The 11,159-nt window shown below is 44.4% G+C and overlaps 1 protein-coding gene across 6 annotated transcripts in view; it reads left to right on the forward strand.

Annotated features, from left to right (window-relative positions):
* Ptpn3 (protein tyrosine phosphatase non-receptor type 3) overlaps positions 1-3,594 on the forward strand; it is a 115,329-nt gene extending 111,735 nt beyond the window's left edge. For all 6 annotated transcript variants that reach the window (XM_013145869.3, XM_003463779.5, XM_063261044.1 and 3 more), the window contains one exon: positions 18-3,594. In XM_013145869.3, the coding sequence (XP_013001323.1) occupies positions 18-95 (78 nt within the window). In that variant the 3' untranslated portion in view covers positions 96-3,594. The remainder of the gene's footprint in view (positions 1-17) is intronic.
* Positions 3,595-11,159: the final 7,565 nt, after the last annotated feature.

Below are 11,159 nucleotides of genomic sequence, written 5' to 3' on the forward strand. Positions count from 1 at the left end.
TGTCTCTCCTTTTCCAGAGCCAGTACAAGTTTGTGTGTGAAGCGATTCTTCGTGTGTTTGAAGAAGGCGTAGTCCAGATGCTGGATCCCAGTTAAGACAACTGTGAAGCGTCATTCCTTGTCCCCAAAGGCACCCTTCTAAAGAGAGGGGGACATGCCTTCCTCTGGAGGCCCAAGGAGGAACCAGGAGCTGTGGGAAGGGAATGAGCATATTCGAACCCAGGCACTTTAAGTTTCTATAGAAAAGGTATCATGTACATAGGGGCTGGTATAGATACGCATGCAACTACGGCTGCCTTTAAGCCCAGAGAAAGAAGCACAAGGGGACTTCGATGTAGGACCTGTCCTGCCACCTTCTTCCCTACATATCACCGTCCCGTGTCAGCCATCCTTGGGCACCTGGGAGGGTTCACCTGCAGCACTGCACACCTCCCAGATGCCAGCTGGTGTGGCTGTGGCAGGTTGCTCAGGTATTGTATCGTGTGCAGGATGCTGAGTGCTGAGTGTCCTGTGCTCCCAAGTGGAGCAGAGCAGCTCAGTCACCCACACCCCTGCACCAACCCAGGGCACCAGGAATCGGGCTGAAGGCCGAGAGTTGCCTCTGCTGACCCTCCCCCGCTCCTCCCCTGTCAGTACTCAGTTCCTGAGGCCACATCCAGAGCAGCCCCTCCATTCACAGCCTGCCAGCCCAGCAGCCAGTGATGTTTGTCCAGGCCAGCTCCAGCTGAGGGTCTGGCGTGATCCCCGTCTTAGCTTCAGAAGCAGGTGTGTCTCTTGCCTCCGCTTGCCTCTTACTGTAAACTCAGACTGCAAGACTGGATCCCTGACTACTGAATCTCCTCCATGGATTGCTGCTACGTCATGCTATCACACTCGACAGGAGGATTTTCCTGAGTGGGAGGGGATGATAGCATTCAGAATCTTTGGCCCTTTTGAGAAAAGACCTGCTAGTAAGATACCATGGGAAACCCTGCATCTCAAGGGTTCCCTGTGGATGTGTACATGTGTGTGCGTGCGCGCGTGTGTGTGCCCCTCCATGGGTGAGTGTTTCTCAGGATTCCTAACTTGATTCAAATTACCATTGAGTTTATATAAAGAATGAGTCTCTGTACAGAAGAACAAATGTACGCATTCACCCTCAGTTACAATGGTCTCCATTTCATTTCAGAGGAGAGGATCAAACTGTCTGAATAGAAACACAATTCGATGTTAATTTATTCTAAGTACCCCAGGATTTTGATTGTCCTAAAGAATTCTGCTTTTGTGAATACTATGTTAAATTTTTTTAAAAATTTGTGGCAGGATTGTAGCAAAATATTATTTAAGGAAAATAAATTACATAAACATTTTAACGTGGTATTTTTAAATAGCAGTTTTTGTGTATTCAAAAAAGGAAACTAAGCCAGTTTGTTCATGGTATTTATAGAACGCTTTCATATTATAGCCCACATGGATGAAACCATTTTAATATTAGGAAACTCTGGACCAATTGAATCATTTCCTGGTCACAGGAGTGATAAGGACCTCCCAACAGGACCAGGTTTCTAAAGGTTCTTTATCTATTGATCCTTCATATTTACTTGTGTTTACTTGCACACTTCCTGTCTTTTCCCTGCACATATTTTACTGCTAAATGGCCTGGGTAGAAGGAGGCAGTTGCTGGTGTGGAACCGTATGCTCTGTAGCAGGAAAATAATGCAAAGCCTAGTACTGAGGGCTGGGAGATTGAATTCCTGCTCCCACTCCACACTAACTAGCTCTCCACCTGAGGTACCTAGGAACTATACTGCATTTCCCTGATCTATAAAATAAGAAAACCAGTACCTAGCCACTCAGGCTGGACATGAAATCTGAGTAGGATCATGCAGTGAATGTGAATTTTCATCTGCCAGAGTATAAACAGACAGTGCCCTTGGATAGGCTACTTGGAAAAGCTAATTTCTCCACCATTAGCCCCAAAACACATCAAACAGAAGTGGAGTCCAGCAAGGTTTTATGAGAGAAAAATGTTCCTCTAGCATGGAACAGAAGTGCAAAGAATGTCACCCCAGCACCTTTGATCAGTCTGAACCCAGAGAAAATGCTCTCAGCAAAACATCAAAAAAGAGGAGGAAGGAGCACTGGCATAAATTTAAATGCCATCAGGATATTTAGCAAATTTAGCCACTCTGTAAAAATATACCACCACCCTGTGTGTAAAAGCTTGAGAAGTCTAAATGTCTTTAAAGGTGGTGGTTTATTATTTTTTAAACAAATTGTTTAATGTGGCTGCAGAAATGCTGTCATTGTGGTTACATAGATTTCTATGTATCTCTGAGGCTGTGCAGGCCAGCAGTTCAGACCCTGCGGATGTTGTCAAAGAAGAAAATCTGTGAAATCCTGGGAAGAACAAGACAAGAAAATTAGCTAAAGGAGCAAGATACCTAACACTATATATATTGCTAGTAAAAATCCATAGCCCCCTTATAAAGGTCTGCAATTATTCTCAAGAAGCTCTTTTGGGACTGGGGATTTAGCTCAGCGGCATAAGCACCTGCTTGGCAAGTGCAAGGTTGTGAGTTTGATCCCTGGTTCCACAAAAAAAAAAAAAAAAAACAGCTCTTTTGTTTTTTTCATCCTGAGTAAAGCACCACATCAGAGTCAGGGTAAATATTTTGCCTAGGAAGTTGGGTGAATGGGAATGGAGAAGACATTTCTGGTGCTTTCAGAAGATTTAATTAGACATACTGCTGTACAAACTTAATTAGGATGAGAGGAACCCACTGGTGTCACTCTCTAGAACCTGCACTCCCTAGTTTGACTTAGCAAAGAAAAGATTCAGCTCAATTTGATTGGGCTGAGAAGCTGGGATAGTTGAATCCCCAACCAGTACCTGTCTTTCGTCTCCTGCCACAATAATTGTTACTTAAATCTGCTCTGAAATTAGTGTAGATGCTATTGCTGCTCTGTTGCCAGTTGGCTTGTTTTTGTACCTCAGAAATTATTATTTAGGGCAGCAAGAAGCAGCAAAGAGGTTTCTGTAAGGAAACTGTAAGAAGCAGGACTCGACCAGTTCTGGACTTAGCAAGATACAGCACCCTTAGTTTCCTTTTATGCAAAAGGGGATGATTACACAGGAGGAAGTGAGCTCAAGACCTGCCGACCTGGGGCTCTGATACTCCTGAGAAGCAGAAGGAACCCGTCATCACCTCTGCACGGCTGCCAGAGACAGATGCATCTCATTTCTGTGACTTCCCTGTAAGGTTGGCCCCAGGCCTCGGCATTGTTGGATGGGGAAACAAGGACTGGGGCCCTCTGACTTTTGCCTGTCAGCCTGGCTGAGAACAGTGTCAGTGAAGATGGCAATGCCTCTGTGACATCAGCCTGGGAAACCAAACTGGCATTCAGATGATGCCAGGCTGAGCCTGCCATCTGAAGAGCTCACATAATGTTTGGAGCAACCAAAGGATTGTGTTAAGGATTGTGTTTTGAAAAATATCTTAACTGATGAGCAATATTTTTCTGTGTAAATGTGGAATGTTTTTCATTCTGACCTGTCAGTGACTACTGAAAAACAACGTAATCAATATAAAAACACTCAAGCTATGCAACACTATTATTGTCTGTTGACATTTTTTATTATGAATGTCAAATTTCTGTAAATGTTTCCTTATTTTGTTTGGGGGTTTTTTTTGTTTGTTTTTTGTTTTTGTTTTGAGGGGTTCTTGTTTTGTTAGTTTTTCCTGACACCTCTTTCATAGGAGAGTACTTGGCCCATCTCACCTTCCCTCCAGTCTACCTGTCTCTGCCTTCCCATTGGGTAGCAGATTCTAGATGAGAATTCGGTTCCACTGTCATGACAGCCGTAGCTTACACTGAGTACAAGTGTACCTGCCATCGTGCAGACTACCAGTGTGGCTCTGTGACCAGCAGGGTCCCAGCTCTATCCAGCATGATGATCTGCCACCCACAAACTATACTGTCTACCTCGAGGTCCAAGGTGGCTGCCAGCCTTGTTCAAGTGCTAGGCAGCGTGGAGGAGCAGGGAGGACAGGAGCAGACCCCTCCCCTTAAGGGACATCTTTTGGATGCTGTACATCCGGTTGCACAAGACAACAACAGGGCCAAATCTGTTGTGAAGGAATCATTTTTATTCCAAGAAACTATGTGCTTAACTAAAATTCAGGTGTTTGCTTCTGAGAAATAAGGGGAGAATGAGTTTGAGGGACAGTTGATGGACTCTGGCACAGCTCAGCCCTGCAGCTGCCCTTCTTCCCCCCACACAAAGCCCACGCCACCTCTCCCCAAAGGGAACAAAGGCCACCCAGTCACAGCACAAAGCTAAAACTAAAACCACTTTGTGGTGATTTGCATTGCTCCTCATTTGCTCTTGGTGGCTTTTTATGGTCTAATGACTTAAAAACTAAAAGGCAAGTTATCTTCCCCCAACACAACCCACAAGGCATAGTGAGGTAGAACCAAAACAACCAGGGACCCCTCATCCATGGGAAAGGGGAAAGGAAGCCCAGAGGCCCTGCCCTACCCTGCTCCCAGGGCGTGAGGTGGCCTGGCAGTACAGCCAGTCCCTGCCAAGCTCCTGACAGTCATGTTTGCTGTCTGGAGGAGACGCCTGGTCCCAACATGGCCATATCCAAGGTGAGAGTGCAGAGGATGGCCTTCAGGGAAGCAGCACAGCCTGCCTGCTCCTGGGGCAGTTTGGGGACGTCCACCTGGCTGCTTCCATGGTTCTTTGCCAGCAGAATTCCAGAAATAGAGATTCACCTAGACTGCATTCCTGGAACCTCCTCCCCTTGAGGCGGCCCCAAGGCCACCTGACAGCTGAGTAGGTGGACAGGCAACACCCTCCCCCTGGCCTGTGGAGCTACCTGGTTCACATGTGTGGCAGGGAAGTTTTGCTGCTAGCCCCTGCCTTATTGCCATAGTTCATGATAGCTGCAGTTTGGAAGACTAGTTGGCATCTCAGCACATCTAAGATCCTAATCAGCTTGAGTACAGTCTGCAGCCCTCAGTTCCCATATTTGCTTGTCACGTCTGGTTCAAACCCCTGTTCACCTCACTCTTCAGGGCCTTCTAAAAACAGCAAGGAACAGTATTCACATTATTTCACACCTTGTCACTGTTTACTACTGTGGCCTCAGTTGGCATGTGGTCAACCTTCCAAAATACTGCAGAAAACAATTTAATCAAATGTTGTGCCACAGTATAAAAAATAGTGTGTCTCTGCCATTTTTTGGCCTAACTGTTCCATTAAGCCATTGCCATAACTTTTCAATGTTATTTGTGGGATCTCATCTTCAAGTATAAAATTCTGCTCTATTGTTCTTCAATGCAGCTTCCATCTCATGGTCCAAAAGGCTACTCCAGTTCCAGCCATCATGTCCACATTCTAGACAGGAAAAAAAGTTCGGAGAAAGGGGTGTTTTTTTTCTTCCTCAAAGTTACGTATGCTACTCTGATTTATGTACAGTCAGCCAGAACTTTAATCATACGGGCACAGCTAGCTGCAAGAAACTTCTGTATTCTGTGTGTATGCAACATACCCAAAATCAAGAAGTTTGTTGCAGAAGGGGAAGTGATTGTTAGGGCATCATTAGCAGCCTCCCCTGCATGTTCCTTGACTTCTGATCTACTGAAGAGCTCGTTTATAAGGGAGTACCCTGCTCAAGACCCCACACACAAACACAAACTGGGTCATTGCAGCACAATGTGCCACCCTGAAGTTAGCAAGGGGCCGTGTCGGGCAGATCCAGCATCTCAACATTGTGTATGGGAATTGTTTGGGTAAAAGGGGGCCAACTTATACTCTTTTCTGGGAACCCCAGACCCCTACCCATCCCCAGCGTACACAGGTCCAGAGGGCAGTCTGCACTTGTGAGAGCTCTCAGATCATTGTCTGCTTAGTCCTGGAGCATCCAGATTCCTCTTCTGGGCAGTGAGGGCTCTCAGGCAAAGATTCCCCCAAAAGCTGACCCCAGCCTCCTAACAGGATGGTGCACACCAGAGGACGAGCCACGCAGCACATGTTAAGACTCAGCAGCCCTTGGGCTGGGGATTTAGCTCAGCGGCATAAGCGCCTGCATTGCAAGCAGGCAGTCGTGAGTTCGATCCCCGGTACCAATAAAAAGGAAAAAGAAAAAAAAAAAAAAAAAAAAGACTCAGCAGCCCATACATCACCACAGAAAGAAGAGATGGCTAGGCACAGGTGCCTAGAGGGAGAAGCCAAGGAGGAGCCAGGCTCCAGGTCGGGCCCCTGGGTGGATGTGGTCCCGCAAACAAGAGCTAGGTGTGAGGAAGATGGTGAGATTGTTTTGTGGGCCTGAAATGTAACTGTAGCGACATGAGTAACCGGTGAGAGTCTCAGGCATTTGTGTCTGAACCTCACACTATTGCTACCAACGCTTCCTGGTAACAAGCACTTTGGTCAGCCTCAGTTGGTGACTTGTTCGCATTCCTGTTTACATTTTAACCCATCCAAATGATTTCTCTAACCAAATCCAGCTATTAAAATAGCCTCTCTTGGTGTCTTAGTCTCCCAGACTGCTATAACAAAGTCCTCTGCTAGCAGGAGGCATTTCTTTCTTTGCTTAAACAGAGATCCTTTAACCCCACCTAGAAGGCTTTGAGAGGTGAATACGTACTTCCTGTTGCCTCAGACCTGCCCAGGTAGCACTCAGTAGCAAGTCCATGATGTGACAGGAAAAATGTGCTGAAAATAAGCCTCACAGTTTGGAGGCTTTAAGTGCATCCCCTCATTTAACACCAGGCAGACAGTTGTGCACAGTGGAGGAGCTGCGTTTGACCTTCCTGCCCTCACCTCTCTGAACAAAATGGGGGGGGGCTGCCTTGTAGCACCCCCAGTCCCTGTAGAGTGGTATGTTCAGGAGCAATGTCAAATCTCAGCTCACACTGTCTCTGAGGATCACACTGGCAGGGCCCCTGAGCCCAGAGCGTAGCGTGAACTGCTGGTGCCTCTGGGGCCACCCTGCAGCTGCTCCTCACTATAACAAGCCCATATAATCTCTGCCACTCAGCATCTCTGAGTTTCATTCGGAGTCGGGGACAGATGTTTGACCTTGGCACTGTTCAGCTCACATGCACCTGCCTAACTGAAGGATGCTGGGAACACAAGCGTTTGGCCTCTGAATGCTGTAATGTGGGATGTGGGAAATCACCTCTCCCTGCTGAGCTGGTGTGTCTGAGAAAACAAAAACAAGTGTCCTTTTGAGTCCATCCTCTTGGCTCTCCAATAGCCTTCTCATGCTAAGACATAAGGGTGCTCCTGCTCGGCAAGGAATGTCCATCCCTATGCAAGGGAAAGTCTGTTCCCCAAAGGAACCAGTCAGAACTTGTCAGCGGCAGCTACTACTAGCAGGGGACTTTGTTACAGCAGTCTGAGACACTCAGACAGCTGCATCTGCACACCAAGGACAAATCCCTGATCTCTGTTCCTTTTGTCTTTGGTAACAACCCTGTCTTATTTTCTTGTACTCTTCATGTACTAAGTTATGTGTCACAACTATCTGTGCACTCCACACAAGCAGTGAAAGAAAAGAAACACGAAGTAATTTGAAATCTGCGTGACATGAGCTGGAGAAAGCCCAGCAGAACCACGTGAAATGGAAGGCCTTGCCCACATCAGCGGCTCTCCAGGATCCGGCCCCAGGGTGAGGTCCCCTGGGGCTCCCAAGAGGAACTCAGCTCTTAGATTGCACCGAGAGCAGGCACAGGGCGGGATGGTGGTGAGAAACTCACTTGGCAAACTAAGAACACGCGATGCTAATCAAGGCCAGTAAGTCAGGTTTCTACACAAAAGGCATGCTGCTTACAAACACCCATAAAACAAAAACTTGAAACAGAAACAACTGAGAAAAGCCTGGAGAAATACATCCTAATATTGGTCCTCAAGTTACAGCCCCGCCATCCTCGTTTCTTGTATCTAACTAGCTCGCCCTGGATTTCAGAATTCTCTGCCTCGCATAAGCAGTGTACGGGAGCTCCCGTTTCATGATTTTTTTCTGGGCTCCTCACCTCTCTCTTAACCCTACTTATGGATTGTGGTCTCTGTGAGTTCTCTCAGACAAATTGTTTTGTCATTTTATTTTCAAACTTCCTTCATTTACTTGAAAGAAAACCTCTCCCCTTTTTTTTCATACCATCAAGATTTGGAAATAATACTCATAGCAGTCTCCTATATGATGGTTCCAAAGTAGAAACAACCCACATGTCCATCAGCTGGTAGTCAGATAAATCAAATGTGTATATCTGCACAGAGGAACAGTACTGGGCCATGAAGAGGAATGAAGCAATGATTCATGCTAGCTACAGTGTAAGAAAAGAAGCCATACAGAAGGCCTTATGATTCCACTTATATAAGGAAGGAAAAGCAAACTCAATGGAGACAGAAAGTGAACCAAGCTAGGTGCACTGGCACACACCTATAATCCTAGCACTCAGGGAGGCTGAGGCAGGACAATCTGAAGTTCACCCTCAGCCTGGGTAACTTAGCAACTTAGTGAGAGACTGTCTCAAAATAAAAATAGAAGGGAATTAGGGATGTAGAACTTATGTTCAATTTCTAGCTCCACAAAAATATTAAGTAATTATATTAAGCCAATAGTTGCCAGTGGCTGAAGGAAGGAGAATCCATATGGAGTTTCTTTTTGGAGTGAAGAATGAAAATATTCTAGTATTAGAGAGTGATAATTGTAGTAAAATATGAATATAAATGAACATCACTAAATTGGACAATTTGAAATGGTAGCCTTTATATGAATTTGGTCTCAATCTTTAAAAACAAAGTGGGGTTATGAAAAACAGAATCATCATCCCACAGAAAAGAAAGTTTAAGTTGTTCCAATGGCAGACTGTTTTCAGACATCAAAACCATAACATATGCACTAACCACTAACCAAATAACTCCAAATAACCATGTAACCCACTAACCAAATAACTCCATTTCTAGGAATCTGATCTAAGAGGATAACTTGGGTTTTGTATTAAGACAGTTTTAATATGATTCCATAGCAAACCATTTTTGTAATAGTGACAAATAATTTTTTTCTTTTTTGGTCGATACTGAAAATTGAACCTATGGCCTGGCACATGCGAGGCAAGCACCATACCACTGAGCTATACCACCTCCAACCCTTGTCAACTTTTTAAATTTTAAGACAAGCTAAGTTTCTCAGATCAGCCTCAAACACGTTGCTCCTGCATCAGGCTCCCAGTAGCTTACAAGTGTGCACCTGGTAATCATAGTAAATATTTTGGAACAATCTCCTTGCCTACCAGCCTGGATATGGTCCAGAAAGTTCAGCATATGTTTGTTAAACAACACCAATTGGCTCCAGAACTGATCTGGAAGCTGTACATGTTCATACACAGAAAATATCCATGATATTTTGATAAGATATTCAAGCTGCGAAATTGTGTTACTATGAAATTCTAATTTTAGGTAGAGCCAATATAGCTTGGTATATAGATTCTGGAGCCAGCAACCTAGATTCAAATCCTGGCTCTGACCACTATCAAAAGCCTCTTCCAGTGTTGTAGCTGCCCAGTTCCTGCCTCTGTAGTCTGAATTAAAAGTACGAATATACCATATTGCCTCATGCACAGATCTGCAAAGAGAGCAAACCTTTTGTTCTGTTTCACTTTGACTTGCAAGGTATTCATATACTGTAAATAGGGTGTGGGTTACACGTGCAGGTCAATTTGGAATTACAAACCTTTATATGAAGATGATTTCTTTTAACACAACTCTCTTTTTGCAAACTGAGGACAGCCTGTATTTGCCAGTCACTCTAAAAGTAAGATTTTTATTGTTGTCCTCTGGTTTTTTAGGCCAGTACACACAGAATCTGCTTCCTCCTCTCCTGCAAGTGATGTGACAGCTTCTGTCTTCGGTGCTACCTTCATCTCTGTCTTCACTTCTCGTGCCCGTAGGCTCCTCTCCTTCCCAGCTGCCCAGGCTCAGTTTAAATGCTCTGTCCTCCAGGAAACCCTCTTGGCCTGCTCCTTGCTCAGCTGGAGGTCTGTTTCCTCCTGTAGTCCTCCTTATGGGCTGTGCTCAGTTTATCTCCTTCCTGGAGAAAAAAATAACATGTGCTCCATTCTTCTGTACACACACACACAGACACACACACACACACACACACACACACACACACAAAGAGGAAAGTGTCTATTGAATACATATAAGCCAGCACTCTTCCCATCACATTAAGAATTTTTCTTTTTCTTTTTTGGTGGTGATAACGCTGGGCAATCACTTTACCACTGAGCTATCCCACAGCTCACAGCCTTCTTTCTTGATATTGCTTCGCACACATATCCTCATATTAGGAAGATTTTCAGAGTGGCGAGTGAGATGAAAGGGAAGGATTTCTAAATCTGACCACATAAAAATTCAGAATACCCTATATTCCATAGAATGCAGTCAACAAATTGGGAACAATAAATAAAACTGTTTGCAATAGAGGATCTAAAATGAGATGCCATTTTTAACTTAAACTTAGCAAAAATGAAAAGTAATATGTTTGAAACATTTAATATTTTATATAAATATTGAATAGAAAAAGAGCTTGGGATAACATTAGACCAAGTTTGTTTGGTTATGGGTTATGGGTGAGGGTTTTCTTTTGTTTGCCTAGTTTCCATTTGCTTTTTAGAAATAAGCGTTACATATATAATAGTAAGAAGGCGTAGAGGTTGGCATGGGGGCATGTGCCTGTAGCCCAGCTCCTCGGAAGGCTGAGAAAGGAGAATCGCTTGGGCTCCAAAGTTCAAGGCCAGTCCAAGAAGATAATGAGAGCCTGTCTCAAAACAAATATGCAGTGCATTCCATCTTCTGCTGAATTTTCTATAAAATAATCCTCAGTGTTGTTAAGGGAATGTCAAGACAGAAACACTGGAGCATAAATTGGTTCAATTTTTTCTAGGAGGGCAAATTAGCAGTAATTATTAAGCACATTTAATATATTTATATTGATTTATTCAATGTCTAGTCTGTGTTAACGGTGGGAATAAAACACAAGTAGGGAAAAGTTACAGTAATTGGATCTAATGATAACAATAAAAATGGCTGGGAAATAGAAGCTGGAAAAGTAATGTGTGTGTATCAAATACTATTCAGCACAGGGGTTTCTAAACTATAAAAAA

This window comes from Cavia porcellus, unplaced genomic scaffold (genome assembly GCF_034190915.1).
Source record: "Cavia porcellus strain 051 isolate PalLab524CR breed Dunkin Hartley unplaced genomic scaffold, mCavPor4.1 scaffold_1, whole genome shotgun sequence".
Classification (NCBI taxonomy): Eukaryota; Metazoa; Chordata; class Mammalia; order Rodentia; family Caviidae; genus Cavia; species Cavia porcellus.